The sequence below is a fragment of the Aythya fuligula genome, chromosome 11 (assembly GCF_009819795.1).
Source record: "Aythya fuligula isolate bAytFul2 chromosome 11, bAytFul2.pri, whole genome shotgun sequence".
Lineage (NCBI taxonomy): Eukaryota > Metazoa > Chordata > Aves > Anseriformes > Anatidae > Aythya > Aythya fuligula.
The window spans coordinates 21,526,438-21,549,489 of NC_045569.1; the positions used below are offsets into that span (position 1 = coordinate 21,526,438).

General features: G+C 63.5%; 4 protein-coding genes across 4 annotated transcripts; 3 read left to right on the forward strand and 1 right to left on the reverse strand.

Annotated features, from left to right (window-relative positions):
- Positions 1 to 433: 433 nt before the first annotated feature.
- CIB1 (calcium and integrin binding 1) lies at positions 434 to 3,286 on the reverse strand. Its single transcript, XM_032194996.1, has 7 exons — positions 3,228 to 3,286; positions 2,942 to 2,976; positions 2,504 to 2,606; positions 2,004 to 2,157; positions 1,614 to 1,732; positions 1,445 to 1,533; positions 434 to 1,178 (listed from the first exon to the last, which is right to left on the reverse strand). The coding sequence occupies exons 1-7, from the start codon at positions 3,276 to 3,278 to the stop codon at positions 1,157 to 1,159; spliced, it is 573 nt and encodes a 190-aa protein (XP_032050887.1). The 5' UTR covers positions 3,279 to 3,286; the 3' UTR covers positions 434 to 1,156.
- A 129-nt stretch (positions 3,287 to 3,415) lies between these two features.
- Positions 3,416 to 4,621, forward strand: GDPGP1 (GDP-D-glucose phosphorylase 1). Its single transcript, XM_032195025.1, has one exon. The coding sequence runs from the start codon at positions 3,524 to 3,526 to the stop codon at positions 4,619 to 4,621; it is 1,098 nt and encodes a 365-aa protein (XP_032050916.1). The 5' UTR covers positions 3,416 to 3,523.
- An 828-nt stretch (positions 4,622 to 5,449) lies between these two features.
- Positions 5,450 to 15,475, forward strand: TTLL6 (tubulin tyrosine ligase like 6). Its single transcript, XM_032195026.1, has 11 exons — positions 5,450 to 5,476; positions 6,544 to 6,662; positions 7,193 to 7,323; positions 8,533 to 8,689; positions 10,237 to 10,322; positions 10,464 to 10,689; positions 11,304 to 11,488; positions 12,432 to 12,620; positions 13,100 to 13,283; positions 13,620 to 13,811; positions 15,056 to 15,475. The coding sequence occupies exons 2-11, from the start codon at positions 6,642 to 6,644 to the stop codon at positions 15,473 to 15,475; spliced, it is 1,791 nt and encodes a 596-aa protein (XP_032050917.1). The 5' UTR covers positions 5,450 to 5,476; positions 6,544 to 6,641.
- A 1,202-nt stretch (positions 15,476 to 16,677) lies between these two features.
- Positions 16,678 to 22,756, forward strand: VPS33B (VPS33B late endosome and lysosome associated). Its single transcript, XM_032194832.1, has 23 exons — positions 16,678 to 16,914; positions 17,188 to 17,268; positions 17,346 to 17,407; positions 17,600 to 17,649; positions 18,025 to 18,092; positions 18,267 to 18,312; positions 18,688 to 18,782; positions 19,186 to 19,290; positions 19,430 to 19,526; positions 19,634 to 19,711; positions 19,805 to 19,878; positions 20,028 to 20,114; positions 20,193 to 20,283; positions 20,471 to 20,545; positions 20,850 to 20,914; positions 20,995 to 21,049; positions 21,126 to 21,172; positions 21,443 to 21,575; positions 21,777 to 21,850; positions 22,071 to 22,172; positions 22,289 to 22,364; positions 22,440 to 22,556; positions 22,651 to 22,756. The coding sequence occupies exons 1-23, from the start codon at positions 16,819 to 16,821 to the stop codon at positions 22,728 to 22,730; spliced, it is 1,854 nt and encodes a 617-aa protein (XP_032050723.1). The 5' UTR covers positions 16,678 to 16,818; the 3' UTR covers positions 22,731 to 22,756.
- The last annotated feature ends 296 nt before the right edge of the window (positions 22,757 to 23,052 follow it).

The following is a 23,052-nucleotide window of genomic DNA, read 5'->3' on the forward strand; positions in this document are numbered from 1 at the left end:
CGCACGGGGCCGTTGCAGCGGCTGGCAGCCGGCCAGGGCGAAGCCCGCTGGATGAACAGACACAAAGCCCCGGCGCTGCTCGCCCCAAAGGTAGCTGCCTGCCCTGGATTTCCTTTTGTGCCTCCTGCTTAAGAGCCAAGCTCTTTGTGCACCGCCCGCTGAGCGCGCTGGGAAACAGCCGCTGGTGCTCCCGAGGAGGGAGGCGTCCCCCCCGAGGATGGAGGTGCCCCCCGAGGGTGGAGGTGTTCCCCGGCAGTGCCTGGCCCCCCACAGGACCCGTTCCCATCCCTGGGAGCTGCAGCTGGCACACGCAGAGGGGCCTGGCAGGAGGCCGTGTCCCCAGCACCCCTCATGGCAGCGGTCCTGCAGCGCCGGGGGCTGCCCCCCCCCTCCTCCATCCCCTGGGGCGAGACAAAAGCAGCAGGGCCAGGCAGAGGGTGAAACCAGAGCCCTTTATTTGTCCTCTCCAGAGCACAGAGAGGAAGAGGCCAGGCGCTCCTTGCACCATGCTGAGCTGAATGCGAGCCTGAGGAGGGGCAGAGAGGAAAAGAAAAGGAAACCCAGACCCTGAGCGCGCTGATGCTGCGGCAGAGTGCGGCTGCGGCTCCTGCTGCCCCGGGGCCAGCCCTCCAAGCAGCGAGGGGCAGCTCCGGAGTGGCACGAGGACAGCACCGCTGCTGGGACGTTGCATCTGAGGTGGATTGTTTCTTATAAGAATCCCTGTTGTGCAGGAAGGCCCCGAGGAAGAGCAGTGGAAGGCACAAACTGGTGCTGTGGGCGGTGGGGGGGCTGTGCTTGGTGCAGCGTGGCCGCAGCCAGGAGCACCTCTGTGCCTGCCCCAACCCACCGCAGAGCTGTGCTTATGAAGGGCTAAAATCTGATCCTGGGGCAGCAGAGCTGCTGCCTGGTCTGGTGGACGTGTCCAGGACAGTGAAAGACAGCGTCCCAGGACCACTCATCGGCTGCAGAGCCCTGCGGACGCCTGCTGGGCATCGGAAGGGAGCAGGAGCGGAGTCCTGCCTAAGGCACTGCGGTACTGCCAGGCTGGTGAGGCGCAGGGCCCTCTGCCGCCCTGCTCACTGGAAGAGGAAATGTCTGAGACCATGAAGAGCTGTGGTAGCTGGAGAAGCAGTTCTGCTGGAGAGCTGCAGGGCTCTCACAGGACGATCTTGAAGGAGCTGCAAGAGACACGACAAGTTCTGCATCTCCTCACGGTGCTGCAAGCGGGTGGTGTGCGAGCAACCTGTGCTCTGGGGACACATCACCCTGTGCCAGAGGCCTCTACAGAGTTATCATGGCATGAAGTTCCCTTCACTGTTACAGGAGACCTCGTGAGGGATAGGCTTGCTCCCATGAGAGCTCTGCCCCAAAGCCAGCACAGCAGTCGGGGTGGGCTAGCCCCGGAGAGAGCCCCCTGGGACTGCACCGCTGCAGGCCACGGTACCTGACAAAGTCCGGGGAGCGGGAGACAACGTGCTGGAACTCGGAGAGGTTGATGGTGCCGTCCTTGTCGATGTCTGACTCCTCCAGGATCTGCAGGGGAGAGAGAAAAGCAGTGAGCTCCGCGTGGCCAGGACCATGCAGCGACCCCTGCCCAGCCTGACGGTCCTCACGTTCTGGATGAGCTGCTCCATCTCCGCGTTGCTCAGAGACACCTCCTCGCCTTGCCCCGTCAAGCAGTTGACCAGCTTCTCCAGGTCCTTTCTGGACAGAGTCCCATCCTCGTCAAAGTCTTTGGGGAGAGGAAAGTTACATCTCGGCAGGGCCCCCGTGCCTCGAGTCAGAAGCACTCATGCTTAGGGAAGGGGGGGGCCTGGATGACCTGCAGGCACGGCAACCCCGCACTGCACATCTTACGCACGCCCTGCCGAATGCATGGTCCCCGCAGGGAGTCCCTAAAGCTGCCGCTGCTGTGGGCACCCTGAGGGCCCTGCCAGCCCTCGCAGGCTGTCCCCAGCCACGGGGGGAGGATCCCAGAACACTGCGTCTGCCCCTCGAGTTACCAAAGATGCGGAAAGCGTAGTGGGATTTGATATCCGGGGTGGCGGAGTCGCTGAAGACACTCAGCATGTCGAGGAAGTCTTCAAAGGACATGCTGTCGTCCCCCTCCTCCGAGGTGGAGAAGACCCTGCAGATCCGGTGCTGGAAGGGGTTTGCCTGCCGAGATGGGGGGGCTCAGGGCAGGCTCCCACAGGTGCCAGGCCCCGCAGAGCACTGCCCCGCACACCCGGGGAGCCCTGCGCTGCCACCAGGCCATGGCACGCAGTGCAGCTGTGCCACCCCAGGCAGCAGGGCCCTCGGCCCAGTGGCACAATGGGGACGAAGGATCCAACTGTGGGCACAGCTGATATGGGGTGGTGATATGCTGCCCGAGTGTCGGTCAGAGCAGCACGGCCAGGGCTGAGCGTGGGCACCACGGGGGGCCCGAGGGGTGAGCGCTGCCCTGCCCAGACGCAGCCCCCCGGGGAGCAGCGCGGGGTCCCGCTGCCACCAGGCTCCGTACCCGCAGCTCGGGCAGCGTCAGGATGCGGCTCTTGGGAACACGCCGGGAGCAGGCATTGTCCCTCTGCTCCTTTGGCAGCAGCTCACTGAACCTCTTGTAGGCACTTGAGGAGGCAAGAACAAGAGCGGCTCTGTGCGGGGGCAGCCCCCGGGCCGGGGGCAGCGCGGGGCCAGCACCGGCTCCCGGCACCGGCCCCGGGGGGCGAGGACCCGGCCCCGCCGCCCGTCCCCCGCGTGCCCCGGGCGGCCCCGCTCTAACCGGGCACCGTGCCCGGGGCGGCCGCACCCAGCGACCTTCGCACCGAGCCGCCGGCACCCCGAGGGCAGGGAAACGGCTCTGCCCGGCCCCGGGCCAACCTCGCCGCCCCCCCCCCCCCCCCCCCTGCCCCGGGGCAGCCCCCCTCCCGCAGCGGAGCCCCCCCTCGGCCCGGGCACTCACAGCAGGATCTCCTGCTTGCTCAGGAAGGTCAGCTCCTGCGGGCACAGCGCGCGTCAGCTCCGCCACCGGGCGGCCCCGGGCCCTCGGCGGGGACCCGAGCCCGGCCCCGGCTTCCCCCCGGGGTCCCCGGAACCCCCCGGTCCCGTCCCCTCCGCCTCGAACCCGGCCCCCTCCCCTGCGCCCCCCCGGTCCCGGAGCCCCCTCGGCCCCCTCCCCTGCGCCCCCCGGTCCCGGTGCCCCCGGTCTCAACCTCCCCCGGTCCCGGTGCCCCCGGTGCCGCCCCCACCTGGTACTCGCGCAGCGCCTCCCTGTGCAGCAGGCTGCCCGCGCCCCCCATGCCGCCGGTGCCGCTTCCGCCTCCACGTCACTGCCGCTGCCATGGCAACGCCCCCCCCGCCCCGCCCCGCCCCACCTCCGGTACCGCGCGGCACGTGGGGAGGGGCGGGGGGGCCGGCACCGGGACACCGGGACACCGGGACACCGGCACCGGGGGCAGGTCGGGGCACGGGGCCGGCCCTGGCACCGCGGCGCTCACCCGGCACGCCCCCCCCTTTCCCCCAGCAGGTCCCGGCGGCACCGAGCATGGCGGCGGCGAGCAGCGGGGAGCAGCCGGGGCCACCGGACATCCCCGAGCCCGAGGACTTCGTGTACGGGGAGGACGAGTTCGTGCTGCAGGGGGTCTCCTGGCCCGGCACCGCGCCGTCCCGCTTCGACCGGGCCCTGCTGGGCGCGTGGCAGGACCGCATGGCGCGGGGCCTGTTCCGCTACCGCCTCGAGGAGCTGCCCACGCGTGTGCTGCCCGGCGCCATGGGGCTGGTGGCACAGCTCAACCCGCAGCGCGCCACGCAGCGCCGGCCGCCGCAGGCCATCCGCAGCCTGACGCAGCCCTTCGACCCGCAGCAGTTCAACTTCACGCGGATCCGGCCCGGGGAGGTGCTGCTGCGCCTGCGGCGCCGCTCGGGGGGCGACCCGCCGCCCCTGGACCGCGTGCTGGTGGCCATCAACGTCAGCCCGCTGGAGCGCGGCCACGTCCTGCTGCTGCCCGAGCCGGCGCTGGGGCTGCCGCAGGCGCTCACCCCGCAGCTGCTGCGCTTCGGGCTGGAGGCCGTGCTGCTCAGCACCCAGCCCGGCTTCCGCGTGGGCTTCAACAGCCTGGGCGCCTCGGCCTCCGTCAACCACCTGCACCTGCACGCCTTCTACCTGGCCCACCCGCTGCGCGTCGAGTCGGCGCCCGCCGAGCCGCTGCTCCCCGAGGGGGGCCCGGCCCTGCTGCGGGACGTGCCAGCGCCCGCGCTGCTGTTCTACACGGCGGGCGCCGAGCTGCGGGCCGTGGCGGAGGCGGTGTGCGGGCTGGCGGCCGGGCTGGCGGCGCGGGGCCTGGCCTACAACGTGTTCGCCACGCGGGGAGCGCCGCCGGCGGGGGGGGCGGCGGCCGCGGGGCTGCGGGTGCTGCTGTGGGCGCGGCGGCCGAGCTTCGAGGAGCCCGAGGGGCCCGACGAGGCGGTGCCGGCCGTGGCGCTGTGCGAGCTGGCCGGGTACCTGCCCCTGCCGGCCGCCGCCCCCTTCGCGGCGCTGTCGGAGGCCGAGGCCCTGCGCGCCCTGCGCCGCCCGCTGCTGCCCGAGCCCGAGCTGCGCCGCCTGCTGCGGGACCTGCTGCCTGGCACGCCGCGGGACACGTGACACCCTCCGGGACACGTGACCCCTCCCGGGACACGTGACCGCCCGCCCACGTGCCCGCGTCTCGATGGTTGCGGGGGGGGGGGGGCGTCGCCATGGAGACGGCGGCGGCCCCGCAGCGGCGCCATGGAGGCGGGCGGGGGGGGCGCGGCCGCGGGGGCTGCGGGCGGGAGCCGGGCCCCGGCCCCCGGCACCGGCACCGGGCACGGGCACGGCGCCGCCGGGACCCCCCCGTCCGGCACGGGCACGGGGCCGCGGGGGAAGCGGAAGAAGCGCAGGCGAGTGCGGCGGGAGGGGGCGGCGCGGGGAGCTCTGTCTGTCGGTCGGTCGGTCGGTCTGTCTGTCTGTATATCTGTCCACCCGTCGGTCCGTCCATCAGTCCGTCTGTCCGTCGGTCCGTCCGTGCTGCCCGCGGCCGCGCACATAAAGCCTGTCGGTTCACGCCCCGTGTCCTGGTGTCTGTCCCGGGGCGCGGTGCCCGTGTGCCCCCCGCAGCAGGGCAGGACGCGAGGTGCCGGCTGGGCCCTGCCCCGGTGAGGCCTCTGGGGCCCCTCCAGCACGGAGCAGGAGCTCCACGACCCCCAAATCTCCCCGACGTGATGCCTGGGAACACCCCGTGGTTGGGACCGGGTCACCTCGCAGCCCCCCAGGGCCGTGCTGGTCCCTGCACAGAGCCCACGCGCGCCGTGGGGCACGGGTGACATTCGGGTGACATATGGGTGACATTCGGGTGACACGGCCCCCTCCTGCCCACCCACTCTCAGATGGGCTCTGGTCGCACACTGAGCAGCTCTTGTTTGCTCTCTTTCAATTCCAGCGTCCCGTCCATCAACCTGACCACCTGCAAGTACGAGAGCGGTAAGGCCGGGGCACCGCGGTAAGGCCGGGGCGCTGCCGAGTGCCCCTTTGGATGAAACCCACCCGCAGCGAGCTCCTCGGATGCCCAGTTGGCCAGCGAGGAGTGCTGGTGTTGAATTTCTGCTGCATGGTTGCTTTTGTTTCATGCATTTATTGTTTGTAACTCCTGTAAAAATCCTGCACTTTGGGCCAAGGTGCTCAGTGCTTAAAGAGACCCAAATCAGGCAGCACTGCAAGCTCTCACCACCCCATACACCTGCATTCGCCAGGCCTCTGCTTGGATCAGAGAGACAGGTTCGGCTGGGGGCAGTCGTAAAGCGGGACTGGTACCTGTGCTTGGGGAGACGAAGCGAGCTCTGTGAACAGCTTAACTTGAAGCGGGTGGTGGAACAGGCTGGATCAGTGCCTGCAACATCTCCTTGCCATTCGTCTCCAGTGACGTGCTCTGGGTAACTGGTTCCTGCTCCTCGTCTTGCTCTTCTTGGCTGCCACAAGCTGTATCTTAAAGGAACGATTGGACAGATGTTATTAGTCAATTTGCTAATGACTACTCTTGCACTGCAACCACATATGCACTGCTGAAAGTCACAGCCTTTAGCTGTGGTCAGCTGAAGGCTGGCTGTGCAAGGAGCACTGTTTTACACAGAGCGACAGGCAGCGCCTGTTCCTCCTAGGGCTACGCGCGGTTTGGTGACAGGAGGTGGATGAGGATCCCCACAGGAGGTGGTGTGGCAGTCCTCAGAAGACTCGTATCTGCCTGTGTGGCATCAAACACGTGGCAGATGCAAGCCTGCTGTAATCCAGGGGGTGCTCTGGGACCCCACAGCGGGAGGGCTTACAGGGACGATGTTCCCCAGTGTACTTGCGGTCAGGGTCTGTAGTGAGTTAGCGTGGTACAGCTGGTGGCTGCGGTGCCTCCTGCAGGGTCCCACCGAGACCTCGTCACCTGTGCGGGTGGCAGTGCAGCCCGCAGAGCTTTGTTTAGCTCCTGTTTAGTCTGGGGGTTTAACAGTCCCGGGCATTTACATCCTCTGCTGGCGCCTTGTCACACGCTTTCTTTGGTACAGTGCGACGTGCTGCACGGTGCTGTGGGCTGAAAGAAGTGGGAGAAAACGAAGAATGGACGCTGTACTGGACGGACTGCTCGGTCTCTCTGGAGCGTGTCATGGAAATGAAACGGTTTCAGGTAAACACCCCCGTGTAAAGGGCGCCCAGCAGGAAGAGCTCAGGAAAGGAGGATGAGAGAGGGTTAGCGGAACAAAGAGTTGCAGAACAAACCAGAAGTGTCTAAACGAGCACCCGTGTGCCCTCCTTATCGGTGTTGGTCCCAGAGCGCGCAGGTTCAGCAGCCACTGCTTCTGTTGTGTCTCTGATTTGGTGCCCTCAGCAACAGTTCAGTCAGTAGCACGAACTGGAAAGTTGCCAGCCTCTTTAATGCAGGGTGAAATAAATGGTTCTTCTGGACAAACTGCTCCCTTCCACAAGCTGCAATATTTTAGGAAGGGAGAGCTTCAGGGCTGAGATGGAACGAGCAGATAAATCACACTGGTGAAGTTCAGATAAAGCGGTTCTAGTGTAATCTTATCCTTGGGCAGACGTTCAAGGCAACTGCTCGCCTGGCTTCCCGTTCTGCTGCTTCTTTCTTCATATACTGGCTGTCTCTGGGTCTCAAGGACTATCAGTGATGATTCTGTTTTTCTTCTGCACCTCTTTCAGAAAATCAACCATTTTCCTGGCATGACAGAGATCTGCCGTAAGAACTTGTTGGCTCGCAACCTTAACCGCATGCTCAGACTCTTCCCCAAGGAGTACAATATTTTTCCCCGTACTTGGTGCCTGCCAGCTGAGTGAGTGATACACATTACTGCAGCAGAGAACGGGGGTGTGAAATAGGAAGTGGGAACGTCTATGCTTGACAGATAGGGCTTGGACGTGGGGGGCCTCTCTGAGATTTCGTGTCTTGGCCTGGGCCTTCGTAACCTTCCCTGGATCTGAACAGGGCACCGAGACCCATTTCTAGTTTCACACATCTTTAATCCTGATTAGACTGAAATAGGCTGTGGAGTAGCACCTGCTACAACACACGCCTTGCTGCTTGGCAGGTTGCAGGCCAAAGGGCTAAATCTCAGAAGAGGGACCCACCCTGAAGGACAAAGGGCACTGGGCTAGGTGGGAAGCGTAATACCTGTGCTTCTGAGGATCATCAGCTCACTGGGAACAGGAGAGGTAACAGAGAAGCATGCTGTGTCATGGCAGAGGATACTGAGAGTGCAGGTCGTCATGCTAAACAAAATATGGGTACAGTTATATGTAAACCATCATCACGTTATTCGAAGTTTGGGGCAGAAGGCCCGGCCTCGCTGATAATACACAGGCAAACAATCACAGAAGTGTAGCTGAAGGATGCCAAAGAGCACTCGTAAGTTTGGGTGGTGTAAGGAGATAAGATATCCGTTTTCAGACAGATTTTATTCGTGGCATTTCCTGAAAGACGTAAAGTAGGGCTTCCGAGATACGTTCTGCAGCTGAACTCTCCTCACGTTTATGATGGTTTTCTTAATATCTGACCTAAAGCACCTTTGCTGAAATATCAGCGCTTTAGTACTTCTCCTGTAGGCACTGGCCCAGTGGTTTGCTGGGTTTTGCTAATAGGACCAGGTCCAGGAAGGCTGTTGGTACAGGTCCTCTCAGTCCTCTCCTTTCTGGGGAAGACTGACCTAGTTCTCTCAGTCTGCCTTTCCAGGTTGCGTTTCCTGGACTCTGATTGTTCTTGGCACTGTTTTCTGGGATTTGTCCTGTTTGCCTCCCCATTTCCCTTAAATGTGGTGCCCGGTATAGAGACTGGGTTCCTCCCTCAAGAGCAAAATAATTAACTGCCGTGTGGGCCTGACACTTCAAGGCATCGTGCTCCCAGTGGAGCTGCTCTTGAAGATCAGCCATGTAGCATGATACGTGAGCTCAGCCCCACAGCACCATAGTGTGAATATCCAAATGTTATCAGAGAGGTGAGGGGCTCTCTTTCTGCAGCTTGTAACAGTCACCCCTTCGTTGTACAGCTACGGAGACTTCCAGGCCTACAGGCGCAGGAGGAAAAACAGAACGTTCATCTGCAAGCCAGACAGTGGCTGCCAGGGGAGAGGCATCTTCATAACACGTAATGCAGAGGAGATCAAACACGGAGAGCACATGATCTGCCAGCAGTATATCTCTAAGGTAATGGAGATCGTCTTGAAATACAGGTGGAGGATTGCAACTTCTTAGCTCTTCCAGCTCCCTGCCTCCTCCCTGTGTCCTTTGCCCCACGTCTCCTGAATCTGCCACGGGCACCGGTGTGGCTGCAGTGCAGCAAAGCAAAAGCTCGCCCTTCTCCTCGCTGCTGAGCTGCCAGGAAGTGGCACCAGCAGTGCACGCAGAGCAGCTGACCTCCAGGAATCCGCGGCACGCCTAGCAATGTTCCTTTATCTCATGCTTGCTCCTGCCTTTTTTCTCACAGCCTTTCCTTATTGATGGCTTTAAATTTGACATGCGTATCTATGTGCTGGTCACATCTTGTGACCCGCTGAGGATTTTTGTCTACAAGGAGGGTCTGGCCCGGTTTGCCACCATGAGGTACATCGATCCCAGCAGGAGAAACCTGGTAAAAAAGGGAGGTTTACAAAAAACTCACATAGTATCTATAGTTTTTAGACCCTAGTTTGTCCTAGGGGCATTCCAGAACCCGATAAGGCGGGTACTGGTGCATTGTATGGGACTCAGCTTTCTTTCTTTCCTCTTCTCCCCTCCCTCTGCATCTCCTCCCCACAGAAGTTATTTCAGGAGTGTCTGAAGTAGATCTACTCCCAGGTCCCACGTCTGGGCTGTTTACTGGCATTATCACAGAATCTGAGAGGTGTTCAGATTTGGAGGAACGTTGGATGTTCTTGAGTCCCACATTCTGCTCTAAACTGGGTCAACAATAAATTCAGATCTGGTTTCTCTGAGTTTCACCCAATTAGGTGTTGAAATCTCACACAGATGGAGACTCCACAACGTCTGTGGGCAACACTGCTACTGCTTCTTGCCTCTGTGGGCATTCTCAGGTCTGCACCTTTCTGTGTCTGCCTGTGCTTCAGGTAGAAGAGGGACCTGAGAATTACCTGGTGGTAGTGGAACAGCCTAGGAAAGACAGGAAGGAGAACAGGGAAAGAAAGCTGTAGACCATACCCATGCCCATCTCTAGGTAGGGGTCCATATCCTATAAAATCCCAGAGGAAGACAGACTCTAGTGTTGGATTGCTGTGTTCTGGCCACGGGCTGGTGTGAGACACCCTGGGTTTCTGACTATGTGCCCCCTTGTCCCAGAGCTGCGTATTTGTACGCCCTCCCTCTCTCCAGTACATTTATGTATTGGAGAGGTCTTTTGCTTTGGATGAATAAAAGAAGAGGAAGAATCTGCAAAAACATGCTGCAGCTTCTGCCCTGAGGAGTCCCTTGTTTTCTGGTGGGGCCGCAACTGGAATGGCATCTGTGGAGCTTACTCCCATGCTCTCCCCCAAGAGACAGGACAGTGGTAGGGAGCAGGTAGAGCTCTGTTTGCTCTAACTTCTGGCTAGAGAATGGATCACCAGCATAATTCACTCCTTGCTGCAAGCCACTGACACGGAGAGAGAGGAGGCAGGGGTGGGTGAGGCTGGTGGCTAGGTTAGTGCTAATGGGGCTGTTGTTTCTGTTTACACTGCAGCTGAGAGTTAATGAAAGGTCTCTTGCGGTTCCTCTCTCAGGGTGATATCTGCATGCATTTGACCAATTATGCTATCAACAAACGTAATGCAAACTTCATCCAGGATGACACGATGGGCAGTAAGAGGTATTGTCTCGTTCAGGTACCACGATGCCTGGTGCACACCCTGCAGGAAAGCTGTGTTGGGGACATTGGTTTACTTCCATCTTTCTTGGGAGAAACATGGTACCACAGCTGAGCTCTTACCATCTCCTGTCCCCCACACAGGAAACTCTCTACCCTGAATGCCTGGATGATGGCTAACAGCTACAACACAACAAAACTCTGGGAAGATATTGAAGATATTATTATAAAGACTCTTATTTCAGCTTACCCTGTGGTGAAGCACAATTACCAAAGCTGCTTTCCTAACCACACTACTAGCTGTGCCTGCTTCGAGATACTGGGTTTTGATATTTTGCTAGACAGAAACCTGAAACCTTGGCTGCTAGAGGTGAGGAAAAGTCTCCTGCTGCGTTGAAGCAGCAGACAGCTGAGAGCTTGCTTGTCTGGGGAAAGCTCCAGAAGAAGGGGTGGTGGGATGAACAGAACTTCTTTGACTAAACTGGGCCACCTCGCTCACAACATTAAACTGTCTGAGAAGACAAGTGGCCAAGCAACCTGCTGCAGGCTAAGCAACCTCAATTCACCAGATCTAAGAACCTGCTCCCTGTACACCCTCTCTAACAACAGGGAGTTTCCTGAGTTTTAGAGCTCCTTGATCTGTAGCAGCATCCTGAATTTATGATAGCTGCCCTGCTCTTGCAGTCCTGTGGGGTATAGGAGCTGAACGGCCTGCAGTGGGGATGAGCATCACACTGCAGAAGGGGCAGAGGGACAGGACCAGACACTGCGGGCAGCCTCCCGCTTTCTGTCGCTGTTACAGGGGAGAGCATCAGTTGGGCTCGATCCTGGTGGGTCCCTTCCAGCTCAGGATATTCGATGGTTGATGGAAAGTGTACAGGGAGGCAGGCTGGGGCCAGCAAGCCTGCAGCTGGCAGCACGGTCTGGGAGTTGGTGTCCTGCTGCTGGGAGTTGCCAGGTTCGACCAGCTGCTTGTTTTGGCAGGTGAACCACTCTCCCAGCTTCACCACGGACACTCGCCTGGACCGTGAGGTGAAGGATGCTCTTCTCTGCGACACCATCAACTTAATAAACGTGCATGCCTGTAGCAAGAGAAAAGTGCTGGAAGAAGACAGACAGCGGGCAAAGGAACGGCTGCTCCAGAGCCATCAGGCTCCCCGGGTATCCAGGTATTGCTCTTCTGCACGGTGCTGCAGGCCCCTGGTGAGGAGAGCCGGGATGTGACACTGAAGTTTCCAGGGGCTGGGGCACCACAGGGCCTCCGAGAAGAGATCCCCCAAACCATCTGCACCGTGGATGGGAAGAGCCAGGACCGGTCCCTGGGTGCGAGGAGATCTGAGGCTCCCCGTGCTCTGGCCTCTGGCCTTACAACCTTCCCCATGGAGCTGTGCCTGCTCCTCACGTCCTTGTGTTGCCGTCAGGCCGTGCCAGCATGCCCGGGCTTACAGTGACGCTCACAGGACAGACTGCAGCACTGCTGCAGGGGCTGGGAGCACCCCGGGCCACAGGGCCCTTCTCCAGAGCAGGGCTCCTTTCCCAGGGCTGAGGGTTTTCCCACCCTTCTTTGTCTGCGTGTCCTTTCATGATCATGAATCCACATGGCTGCCCGAGGCCATTGGAGATGAGCCTGCTGCCCGGGCTTTTCCTGCCACACAGGGCAAGGCAGCAACTCCCTCCAGCTCCCATTTCAATGAGACCCGGGGTAACTACCGGCTGGAGAAGCTGAGCGTGTCAGCCCTGCACACGGCATGTCCCTCGGCTGCCCCACGCTCCCTGCTGGTGTGAAGATCTCCCAGCCCAATGCGGAGTAGCAGGCATTCCTTGTACAGGCACATTGTGACTGAACTGCCCTATTAATTGGGTTGAAAAGGCTGAGGGGCAGGCTGGGAGCCTGGAGCAGGGGAGGCACCTGAAAATGCTTCACCAGCATTCTGCATGTAGAGGATGAAGAAGTGTGGGTTGTGCTGGTTCCCTGCAGTGACTCTGTGTGAAACAGGCTCCCAGATGGGGAAAGACGGGGACAAAGCTAGCCAGGCCCTTTGTCTCTCGGGCAGTAAAAATAATGGAGTCTCCCATCGCAGCTCCCTGCCTGTGCTTTCTCCTGGTTTCCAGACGCGAGGAGTTAGAGAGCAACCAGGCAGCCTGGCTGTCCCAGGCAGAGGAGTACGAGAACTCGCACCTGGGCAGCTACCGGCGCATCTACCCAGCGTGTGGAACAGACAAGTACGAGCCATTTTTCAAGCAGAGCAGCTCTCTCTTCCAGGAAACGGTATCATCCAAAGCACGAGAGGAGTGTGCCAGGTACATTGCTCCCACAGAAAACCCACCCCTCACATTACACAGGGGCGGAACAGAGACCACTCGCTTCTGATCCCTTCTTGGGAGTGACTCCTGTTGGTTACCAGCTGTAAGCAAACTGGGGAGAGCTGGAAGGAGGAGAGTCTGCATATGCTGTTGCCATGGCAAAGCAGCCTCTTTAGTGCGTACCTCTGAGAGGCAAATGCAATATTCCACTGACTTCTGGGCTCAGGAGACACATTGAAAGCATCCTCCCCCTTCCCACCCTGCTGGCAGTCCCAGCCTAATTCATGGGCATTTCTTACAGCAGTGGAGTACAGTAGTCTCTCTCTTAGCAGCACTCCTCTCCCACTTCTTAGCACACTTCCATTATGATCTATTCACTACAGAACTCCTGACCACAGCAAAATGTCCTCAGGTTGAAGTCTTTGCAGTGTTTTGCTGTTATGGAACCAGTGACCAAGGCAGTTCTTCTATGGCAGGCAGCAACTGGAGGAAATCCGCATGAAGAAAGACAAGTTAGAGGCTGTTACCAGGAAGAAGAAAAAAGAGAGGAAAGAAGAGCTGCAGGGAGAGTCAGCCATGGACAAACCCCAGATCCCCAACAAAACCACAGCTTCTATAACCCACCTCACCTCCAGAAGCACCGAGACGCAGGATAAAAAGGTACTTTGTTCTAGTCAGTGCTCACCCATGCGTTTCTCAAAGGCACTAACAGGGCTCTTGGAACAGAGCCGTGGGCGTGTGTCTCCTGAGGAACAGAAGTACAAGGCTGGAACTCCCCTCCGTGAAGTCCAGAGGGTTGAGAACTTGTGCTGGGAGGCACTTGTAAGCACCAGTGTTGTCCTACCTTGCAGCGCCTCCCACTGGGATCTCCATCCCACTCCACCCCAAAGTCTGAAACTCTTTTAGGGCTCGGAGCAATCTGTGGCTTTGTCTCTCTTGCCCATTACTACGGCTTCACCTTTGCTGTAACTTGTGTGTTTCTTTCCTGAGATATAGCAAGTGCAGTATGACTCCATGCAACCCCAGGATATCGTGGAGGATGAGGAGAAGAAAAGAGTGAATGCTCTTCGGAAGCGTAAGAACCTCATCCGAGGCCTGGGCATCACGAATCAGCTCTCCCGGCTGCTCCCCACAACTGATAGATCGACTGACACCCAGAGATCCTCTCCTGTTACCTCCAAGATCCAGGTAACTGAAGATTCCCAGGTCCGTCCCGCAAGGCCAACATAAGAGACAAGTCATTCCCGGGAGGATCGTGAGGAGTGAATCGTGGGCACTGAGTGTCTTTGGTGTGGCTCAGTTAAATGAGATCCAACGTAGTGTCTGGGTCCTTGGGTTTTCCTATAGTTCTGTGACTTTGTCTCTTTCCAAGTGGGTGCATGGGGGCCATGCCAGTCACCTGCACAGAGCCCCCGGGCACCTTTCCCCAGAAGATGTTGCTCGTTGCTATTCCAAAGAACAGGCTGTGGTCATACTGCCTTGCGGACACTGCTGTCCCCAACATGCAGCACAGCCTGGGCTGCTCCTTCAGGGCCATACCATGAATCTCCTGACTAAATAAGATGAATTCCTAGGAAGGAGTTCTTACAAGCTAGGGACACTAACATTAGGAGCATTAAACCACTAGGAGCCCGATGAAGTAAACGGAACAAAGAGGGGCTGAAGGGAAGTGTGGAAATGTCTAAAAAAAAGTCTTTCAGTGTATTCTGCACTGCAGACAATGCCTCTCCCTAAATTATTTGCCCTCTGCATTACACAAGCCCCCTCCTAGGGAAGGTGATGAGTCCGGTACACGTGTTCTGATGCTGTTAGTGCCCGTGCTGGAAACACCACAGAGCTCAGCCCTCGGTGCAGGGCTCCCCCTTCACAGTCATCCTCGCTCTGCAGGAGCGTGCTATAGCGTGAACCCTTGGCTTTGCTGCGGTCACGTCCTGGATTATCTCCGGGTGCCCAGCAGAGGATTGCACCAGGGGAACCTGGGGATGGACCTAGCCTTAAAGCAGATCTGTTTGATTGTCTCAAGCTGAGTCCTGGCTACCAAGCCAATTCCCAAAGCAGGCTACTGGTGCTAGCTGTCTAAACTCTGGACACACTTTTCCAGCAGCAAAGCATTATTTGGGGCTGGGTCAGATCCTTCATCACTGAAGTCTCCCCAGCCAGCTCTGGCATTTCTTTCCGCAAATCCCACTCCAGCTCAGAACAATGTTATGGGCAGAGTCTGGGAGTCTGAGCACTGCTGCAGGCAGATCAGACGGGCAGCTGCACTGACCCCTTAGATGATTTGAATCTGAGACCGTGAGCATGCTGAGCTTGGGGAGGGAGTGCAACAAGACGCTTTAGTGAGCACCTGTAGGTGACTGGGGAAGATTTTTCCTTCCTGCCTCTTGCCAAGGCCTCCAGAGCTAAGCTGCGGCTGCTTTCTTTCCTTCCAGTCGCAGTTTCTCTGGGACGCACTCCAGGGACAGAAGGCCTGCAGCCTGGTGACTCTCATCCCCCTCTCGCTCCTGGGAGGTGCCGTCCGGCCCTTGGGGCACTCGTTCACCCACAAGCCCAGCGCCAGGGCTCAGCCGCCAGCCGGCCGGGGCTCTGCCCCTGCCGCCGTTTGCACCCTCTCGGTTCGAGGCCAGAGCATCCCCTGCCGTGAGCAGCCCAAGGCGCAGCACAGCCTCCAGCCGCGGGACGGGGGCTGCCTGCAGAGCCAGGCTGCACAGACTCCAGGGGTGACCCAGCCCTGCCCCAAAACCAGGGCACTGCCGCTGAGCGCCCAGCAGCTCCCTGGAGCCAGAAACAAGGCTGCAGGCTGTGAGTACGCCGTACCCTGCTTTGGTTCTGCTCGCATCAGTGACCGGTGAGGGGCAGAGGCGATTCCTGCCCCCTCCGAGCTGCGCAGCAGCCGGCTGAGGATGCCCGGCCCGGCTCCCGCTGCCCGCCCCGCACGGCCCTGACCCGGGCAGACCCGGCACCGAGCCCCCGGCCCCCGGCACCGCCGCGCCGCCCCCCCCCCCCCCCCCGGGGCCGCCCCTCCCGCTCGGGCCATGGCGGCGCTGCTGCGGCGCGGGCTGCGGGCGGCCGCGCTCCTGGCCGGGGCCCCGCGGCGGGCGGCGGCGGCGTGGCCCGGGGACCCGGAGCCGCCGGACGCGGCGCTGGAGGAGGCCGAGAGGTGCGGGGCGGCGGGGCCGGGGCCGGGCTGGGGCCGGGACCGGGGCCGCGGGGACCGCTCACGTCTCTCCCCGCAGGGCGCGGAGGCGGCGAGCAGCGGCGCGGCTGCAGCGGCTGCGGCGGGAGCTGGGCGAGGGGCGCGGAGCCCCCGAGCGCACGCTGAGCTGGCAGGCCATGGAGCAGATGCGGTGAGCGCCGGGAGGGACGGGGCGGGACGGGACGGGACGGGACCGGGGGGGGGGGCGGCTGCCGGTGACCGTGCCCGTGCCCGCAGGTTCCTGCGGCGGGAGCTGCCCGAGGAGTGGCCGCTGCAGCGCCTGGCCCGGGGCTTCGGCGTCAGCCCCGACGTGGTGCGCAGGGTGCTGCGGGGCCGGGGCTGCCCCCCGCCGCACCGCCGCCTGCGCCAGGATGCCCGAGCGCTGCGCGCCGCCGCCTCCCCGCCGGCCCCGGGCCCGGCTCCGCACGGCGGGCTGGAGGTGCGCGCCCCCGACGGCACGCTGCTGTACCGCCTGCCCCGCGCATGGGACCCCGGCTCGCAATAAACGGTTGAACGGGACCCGGCTCCGCCCGCTCTCTCTGCGCATTTCCCGTGGGCTCCGGGGCGGCGCCGCTGCCGGAGGCGGCTCCACGGGGGGGGGGGGGGGGACGCGGCCACGGCGCTGCCCGAGCTGGTGGGGGGGGGGGGCAGGAGCTGAGGGCCGGCACGGGGCTGCCCCGCGCCCAGCTGCTGCGGCCGGGCCACGGCTCGGGACCGGCACCGGGACCGGCTGGGTGCCCGCGGGGTGCTCGGGGTCGGGGCCGGGCCGGGGCGGCGGAAGCGGCGGATCCGGTGCCGGGTCGGAGCAGCGCGCGCTGCCGGGGCCGTGCCCGCCGCTGGGGGCGGCGCTGGGGCGGCTGCTGGGGGAGCGCGGCCCGGAGGAGCCCTGAAACGGGGCGGCCATAAACGGCTCGGGGCCGCCGTGCCCACAGCCGCTTCCGCTCCGGGAGGGGGGCTCCGGGCGGCGGGGTCCGGTCCGGGGCTGGCGCCGGCCCCGCCATGGCCTCGGCCACCCGCCACGATGTGCCCGAGCCGCCCGACTTCGGCATCCTGAAGCGCCTGGCGCGGGACCAGCTCATCTACCTGCTGGAGCAGGTCCGGCGCACCGGGACCGGGACCGGGACCGGGACCGGGGGGTGGCGGTGGGACCAGGACCGGGGCCGGTGGGGCAGCGGGACCGGGGCAAAGACCGGGGGGCGGTGGGTGCCGGGACTGGGAGGCAGCAGGGCTGGCACCGGGACTGGGACCAGGACCGGGGGGCGGTGGAGCTGGCAGCGGGGGCACGGTGCCGTCCCGGGCAGGCAGGGCCGAGGCTGGGTCCCGGTGCAGCCCCAGGCAGCGCCCACCCCGCTGCCCACCATCACGCAGCTCCCCGGGAGGAAGGACCTGTTCATCGAGGCCGACCTGATGAGCCCCCTGGACCGCATTGCCAACGTCTCCATCCTGAAGGTACCGCGGGGCAGGCGGCCGGGCACGGGGGTGCCGCTGACAGCTCCCCGCTGACAGCCCCGCGCCTCGCCCTGCAGCAGCACGAGGTGGACAAGCTGTACAAGGTGGAGAGCCGGCCCGCACTCAGCACCAGCGACCAGTGAGTGCAGCCCCTGCCCTGGGCAGAGCGGCACCGAGAGGCGGAGGGGGGCCGGTGCCCCATCCGCTCGCCAGCTTGGGGTTTGCCTCCCCGGGCCCGCTCGGGCCTCAGCGCGGAGCTGCTGCGGGGAACGGGGCTGGGGCAGGCAGGGCCGTGCACCCGCGGCTCTCACACCCCTGTCGCTCCGCTCAGGCTCTGCTTCCTCGTCCGGCCGCGGGTGAAGACGATGAAGTACATCGCCGGTGAGTGCGGGCAGCCATCGGCCACCCGCTGGCAGGGGGTGCCCCCCGCTCCGTGCTGAGCTGGGGGCTGCCGCGGGGCCTCCCCAGGAGGGTCAGCAGTGGTGGCGAGGGGCGCGTGGCGCGTCCCACACTGCGCGGGCTGCAGCCGGGGCTGTGCGCACCGGTACCGGGCCAGCTCCCGCAGGTCCTTCCAGCCCCACAGGCTGCCCTTGCCGGGCCGTCAGCTGGCCCCGCTCCCAGGGTTTTGATTCCTGCCTGAGGTCTTTCGGGTCCAGTGAGGAGCAGGACCCCGGAACTTGTCCTACAGGGGCATTGTGCCCAGTGGGGGCAGTGGGTGGTCTCTGTTTGTGGGGGCTGCAAGCGCTCTGTCTGCAGATATTGTCAACGCTGACAAGATGTCAGGCCGGAGCCGCAAGTACAAGATCATCTTCAGCCCCCAGAAGGTCAGTGGCTGCTGTTTCTTCCACCAGCACCCTGTCACGCTGTGCCTGTCCGGCCCCTTGCCTTCCCCCCAGAAATGTTTCACTAAAGCAGATGGGGGGGGGGTGTCCAGGAAGGAGAGCGTCCTGTGTGCCGCTGGCAGCTCGCCTGGCTGAGGGCCTCCTCCTGCCTTGCAGTTCTATGCCTGTGAGATGGTGCTGGAGGAAGAGGGAGTCTTCGGCGGTGAGTGGGACCGTGCTGCCTGCAGCCACCCCCCTGCCCCGGGGGCTGGCTGGTGGCGGCTCTGACACCGCAGCACCCCAAGGGAACCCCGCTGCGGGCACCCCAGGCTGGTGGGGCCTGGAGCCGGGGCAGCAGCCGCAGGGCCATGGGAGGCTGCCTGCTGCAGGCGGGGTGTGCACGGCACAGCATCAGCGCCTCTGCCTTGTGCTCAGGGAGAGCAACGGCCTTGCCCCTGCCTCGGGGGAAGAAGGGAGTGATTCCCCTGGGAAGGCCCCGTCTCTCTGTTCTCCCCCTCTGTGCGTGGGGCTGCCGGGCCTCCTGGGGCTGTTCCTGCGGGGGGCTGGTGACTGCTGCCTTTCCCTGTCCCGCGCTCAGATGTCACCTGCGATGAGTGGTCCTTCTACCTGCTCCCCCTGGATGAGGACATCATCAGCATGGAGCTGCCCGAGTTCTTCCGCGACTACTTCTTGGTCAGTGGGACAATCCTGCCGGGATGCTGCCCTGCAGGACAGCAGCCTTCCCTGCACTCACCTCTTGGGCCCAGGACAAAAGAGCTTTGTTTGGGGGATCAATGCGTGGTGTCCCACTCAGCCCTCTCAGCCCCTTGCTGCAGGACTCTATTGTCCTGGGGTGGATTTTGCCTGGGGAGCTGCTCAGGTGGGCTGCAGTGCCTCCACCTCTCGGCACACAGCTCCCCTGTGCTGCCCCCTCCAGCCCTCCCTGGGTGGCTCTGGGCACCTGGCGTGTTCCCCTGCGTGTGGAGCGGGGCCGAGCCCACGGCTCCCCCAGCCCCAGCCCCGCTCCCAATGCACGCAGCCATTTCCAACCTGGCCTGCCCAGAGCCTCTCCCCAATGCTCCCATGCTCCCCGCAGGAGGGAGATCACCGCTGGATCAACTCGGTTGCTCGAGCCCTGCAGTTGCTGAACTCCCTGTACGGGCCATTCAGCAGGGCCTACGGGATCGGGAGATGTGCCAAGGTGGGTGCAGCCGCAGGGCTCACGCTGCCCTGGCCAGAGGTGCCCGCCGTGTGCCCCGGGGAGGCTGCGTTGGCACCAGCCCTCAGCAGGAGCAGGGAGCAGCTCTGCCACAGGCACTGGCGTGCTTTTCCTCTTGCAGATGTGCTATGAGCTGTGGCGGGACCTGGAGGAGGAGAGTGAGAGCGACAGCCAGGGCAGGAATCCGGAGATCGGGAACATCTTCCTCATAGACAGAGGTGGGGGCTGCGGCAGGCTGCAGCCAGGGCCTGGCAGGGGGAGCGCTGGGGGCTGCCCATGCACACAGGGCAGGAGGCAGCCGGACAGCGGCCGGATCTCATTGCAGACACGGACTATGTCACGGCGCTGTGCTCCCAGATGGTGTACGAGGGGCTGGTGGACGACACCTTCCGCATCAAGTGCGGTAGGTCGCAGGGCAGCAGCGGGGTGACGTGGGGCCGTTCTGTCGGTCTGTGATCCAGTCTGTGACTCCACTACTCTTCATCCTTCTCTGCAGGCAGCGTGGATTTTGGGCCAGAAGTCACCTCCTCGGACAAGAGCGTTAAGGTGCTGCTCAATGCCCAGGACAAAGTGAGTCCTGCCCACGTGCCGTGGTGGCAGTGGGTCACGCTGGCGCTGCGCGGGGCACCGGGAGGGGGCTGAGCAGGGAACGGAGCCGCTGGGCCTGGGGTGCAGGTATTGGTGGGTCGGGTGTGCAGGAGCTGCGGTGCTCTCTGCAGGTCTTCAGCCAGATCCGGAACGAGCACTTCTCCAGCGTGTTTGGCTTCCTGAGCCAGAAGTCTCGCAACCTGCAGGCACAGTACGACGTGAGTCCCACCCGGCCGCGCGGGCACCCCCAGCGCCTCCCTCCGCAGCCGCCTCACTGCCACGATGCTCTTTTGCAGCGGCGCCGTGGCATGGACATCAAGCAGATGAAGAACTTCGTCTCCCAGGAACTGAAGGGACTGAAACAGGAGCATCGTCTGCTGAGCCTGCGTAGGTGCTGGGGCAGCGGGGGGGTTGCAGGGTGCTGCCAGCCCATGGGAGGGGGGGGCAGAGGGTCTGAGCAGCGGGCAGGCAGCAGGGGCTGTTGGTGCATGCAGAGCTCTGCAGTGGGGCTCGGGGGATGAGCTGTACATGGAGCCCGTTACACCCCCAAAGTGTAAAACTCTTGGCTGTGCAGATATTGGTGCCTGCGAGTCCATCATGAAAAAGAAAACCAAGCAGGACTTCCAGGAGATGATCAAGGCTGAGCACTGTGAGCATGGTTCTGTGTCTGTCATCACCCCCCGGCTCCCCCAGCCCCAGTGCCCCACATCTGGGCTGTCTCACAGCCAGGGTGCCCCTTACAGACTGTTCATGTTGGGGTGGGTGTTGAGGTCTTGAGCAGGGTCAAGCCACGTCCTTGCAGGGCTGACACGTGGCTGGGCAGGCAGCCCAGCATCACAAGCCTTCCCCTCCCCACGGGGTTCAGGCAGGGAGGCTGAGCTGAGACCCTACCTCAGCCAGGCAGTGAGAGCCCCGGGAATGGGTGAAGTGACTCTGCCTCTGCCCCCGCACAGCTCTGCTGGAGGGTTTCGACATCCGCGAGAGCACCAGCTTCATCGAGGAGCACATCGACCGGCAGGTGAGAGCCGTGCCGCGGGGCAGGCCGTGCCCGGGGACACGCAGGGGCTGGCAGCCCGCTCACAGCCTGTCCCCACACAGGTGTCCCCCATCGAGAGCCTGCGCCTCATGTGCCTGCTGTCCATCACGGAGAACGGTGAGAGGGGCTGGCTGCACTGGGGGCAGTGCCACGGGCCTTGGGCTCAGCTCACAGCAGTGCCCTGTCCCCACAGGTCTCAACCCCAAAGACTACCGCTCCCTAAAGACCCAGTACCTGCAGGTGAGCCTGCTGGGGGCCCCCCACAGGGCGAGCACAGGACGGGGCATCGCTGCCTGCCTGCTGCTTGCCATAGGGCACCACGCTGCAGTGCTCCCCGGGGATGTGCTGGCTGCCTGCAGGGGTTGGTGTGAGCCAGGGGCTCTGCCTGCCCCACAGGGTGCCCTAAGCAGCCTCCTGGGGCTCCTGTCTGTCCCCACGGAGGTGCCACGTTGCTGCCTCATGTGTGCTGGCAGCTGGGGCTCCGCGCTGATCCCAGTGATCCCTCCCCAGAGCTACGGGCCTGAGCACTTGCTGACCTTCCACAACCTGAAGCGCATCGGGCTGCTGACTGAGCAGGCGGCTGGGGAGACCCTGACGGCTGTGGAGAGCAGGGTCAGCAAGCTGGTGACAGACCGAGCGGCGGGTGAGAGCCAGAGCCATGGGGAGCTGCGGAGCAGGGCAGCCCACGGCAGGGAGCTGCTGGGCTGGGGGCAGTCCCAGGGCTGGTGCTGCCTCTGCTGCCCCTTCTCTGCCGGAGCCTGGTGCCTGCACAGCCGCCGGGCCCCAGCTGGCAGCTGCTGCACCATGTCCCGGGGCTCTGAGCTGCTTTTGTCTTCTTTTCCAGGAAAGATCACAGACGCGTTTAATTCCTTGGCCAGGAAGAGCAATTTCCGAGCCATAAGCAAGAAGCTGGGCTTGGTACGTGCTCGGGGGGCTGCTGGGCTGCCCGCTGCTGGCCAGAGAGCTGTGCCCGGCCTGTGCCCTGGCCTGCCCCAGAGCTCTGCACCCCCTGGCTCTGTCACACCCCGGGGCTGCTGCCTGGTGCCTGGCTCACCTCGCCTGCTGCGAGGGCCGTGCCGTGCGGGGCGTGATGCGGGGCCAGCTCCGTGATCCCGCAGCGAGCACCGCGTCCCCGCAGATCCCCCGTCTGGACGGCGAGTACGACCTGAAGGTGCCCCGGGACATGGCCTACGTCTTCAGCGGCGCCTACACCCCCCTGAGCTGCAAGCTCATCGAGCAGGTGGGCCCGGGGCGGGGGGCGGGCACCGAGCACCCCGGGGGGAGCCCGGCCTCGGGCCCCCGCTGCCCCCCGGTGCCCCCCGGTGTGTGCAGGCCGTGATCCGCTCCCTTCGGCAGGTGCTGGAGCGCAGGGGCTGGCAGGGCCTGGAGGAGGTGCTGCGGCTGCTGGGCGGCCCCGAGTTCTCGGAGGCAGGTAGGGCAGGGGCAGGGGGGGTGTGTGGGGGGGGTGGGCGCGGGACCGGGACCCCGCTGTCTCCGTGCGTTGCAGGTGGCGGTGCCGAGGCGGGGCCGGGCCGTGCCGGGGGCCGCACGGTGCTGGCCGTGTTCCTGGGCGGCTGCACCTGCTCCGAGATGGCGGCGCTGCGCTTCCTGGGCCGGGACAGAGGTACGGGGGGGGGGTACACCGGGGGGGGCACGGCGCGGGGCTGGGGGCTGTGCGCTGAGCCCCGTGCCCTGTCCCCGTGTCCCTATCCCCGCAGGGTGCCGCTTCATCTTCCTGACCACGGCCGTGACCAGCAGCGGCCGCCTGATGGAGGCGATGGCGGAGCCCCGCAGCTGACCCCCCCCAACCCCCCCCACCCAATAAACCGCCCCTCCCCCGCCTCGCCCCGCCTCCTCCTGACTGCTGCGCGCGCATGCGCCGTGACGCCGGGGCGCCGCCCGGAGTCGGGAGCGCCGCCGGGAGGGGTCACGTGGCGGCCGCGGAGCCTCCTCCCTGGGGGGGGGCGGGGTCCCGCGAGAGCGGACGGAGCCGATCCGGCTCGCGATTGGGCGGCGGCCGCGGCGGCCTCTCGCCGCTGTTGGTCGGCGGCCGGCTTGGGGCGGGGCCGGGCGGCGGTTGAGGGCGGGGCTCGGCGTGACGCGGCCGCGGGGCTGCGGCC

What these genes read in the sequence shown, in the direction of transcription:
- TTLL6 (XM_032195026.1), top strand. Translation starts at nt 6,642, where the DNA reads ATGGAAATGAAACGGTTTCAG. An exon ending in TGGAAATGAAACGGTTTCAG is followed by an intron (nt 6,663 to 7,192) that starts GTAAACACCCCC and finishes CACCTCTTTCAG; the next exon opens with AAAATCAACCATTTTCCTGG. An exon ending in CCGAGACGCAGGATAAAAAG is followed by an intron (nt 13,284 to 13,619) that starts GTACTTTGTTCT and finishes CCTGAGATATAG; the next exon opens with CAAGTGCAGTATGACTCCAT.
- GDPGP1 (XM_032195025.1), top strand. Translation starts at nt 3,524, where the DNA reads ATGGCGGCGGCGAGCAGCGGGGAGCAGCCGGGGCCACCGGACATCCCC.
- VPS33B (XM_032194832.1), top strand. Translation starts at nt 16,819, where the DNA reads ATGGCCTCGGCCACCCGCCACGATGTGCCCGAGCCGCCCGACTTCGGC. An exon ending in AGGAGCACATCGACCGGCAG is followed by an intron (nt 20,915 to 20,994) that starts GTGAGAGCCGTG and finishes GTCCCCACACAG; the next exon opens with GTGTCCCCCATCGAGAGCCT. An exon ending in GCTGCAAGCTCATCGAGCAG is followed by an intron (nt 22,173 to 22,288) that starts GTGGGCCCGGGG and finishes TCCCTTCGGCAG; the next exon opens with GTGCTGGAGCGCAGGGGCTG.
- CIB1 (XM_032194996.1), bottom strand. Translation starts at nt 3,278, where the DNA reads ATGGGGGGCGCGGGCAGCCTGCTGCACAGGGAGGCGCTGCGCGAGTAC. An exon ending in AGCAAGCAGGAGATCCTGCT is followed by an intron (nt 2,607 to 2,941) that starts GTGAGTGCCCGG and finishes TGCCTCCTCAAG; the next exon opens with TGCCTACAAGAGGTTCAGTG. An exon ending in CTACGCTTTCCGCATCTTTG is followed by an intron (nt 1,733 to 2,003) that starts GTAACTCGAGGG and finishes CTCTCCCCAAAG; the next exon opens with ACTTTGACGAGGATGGGACT.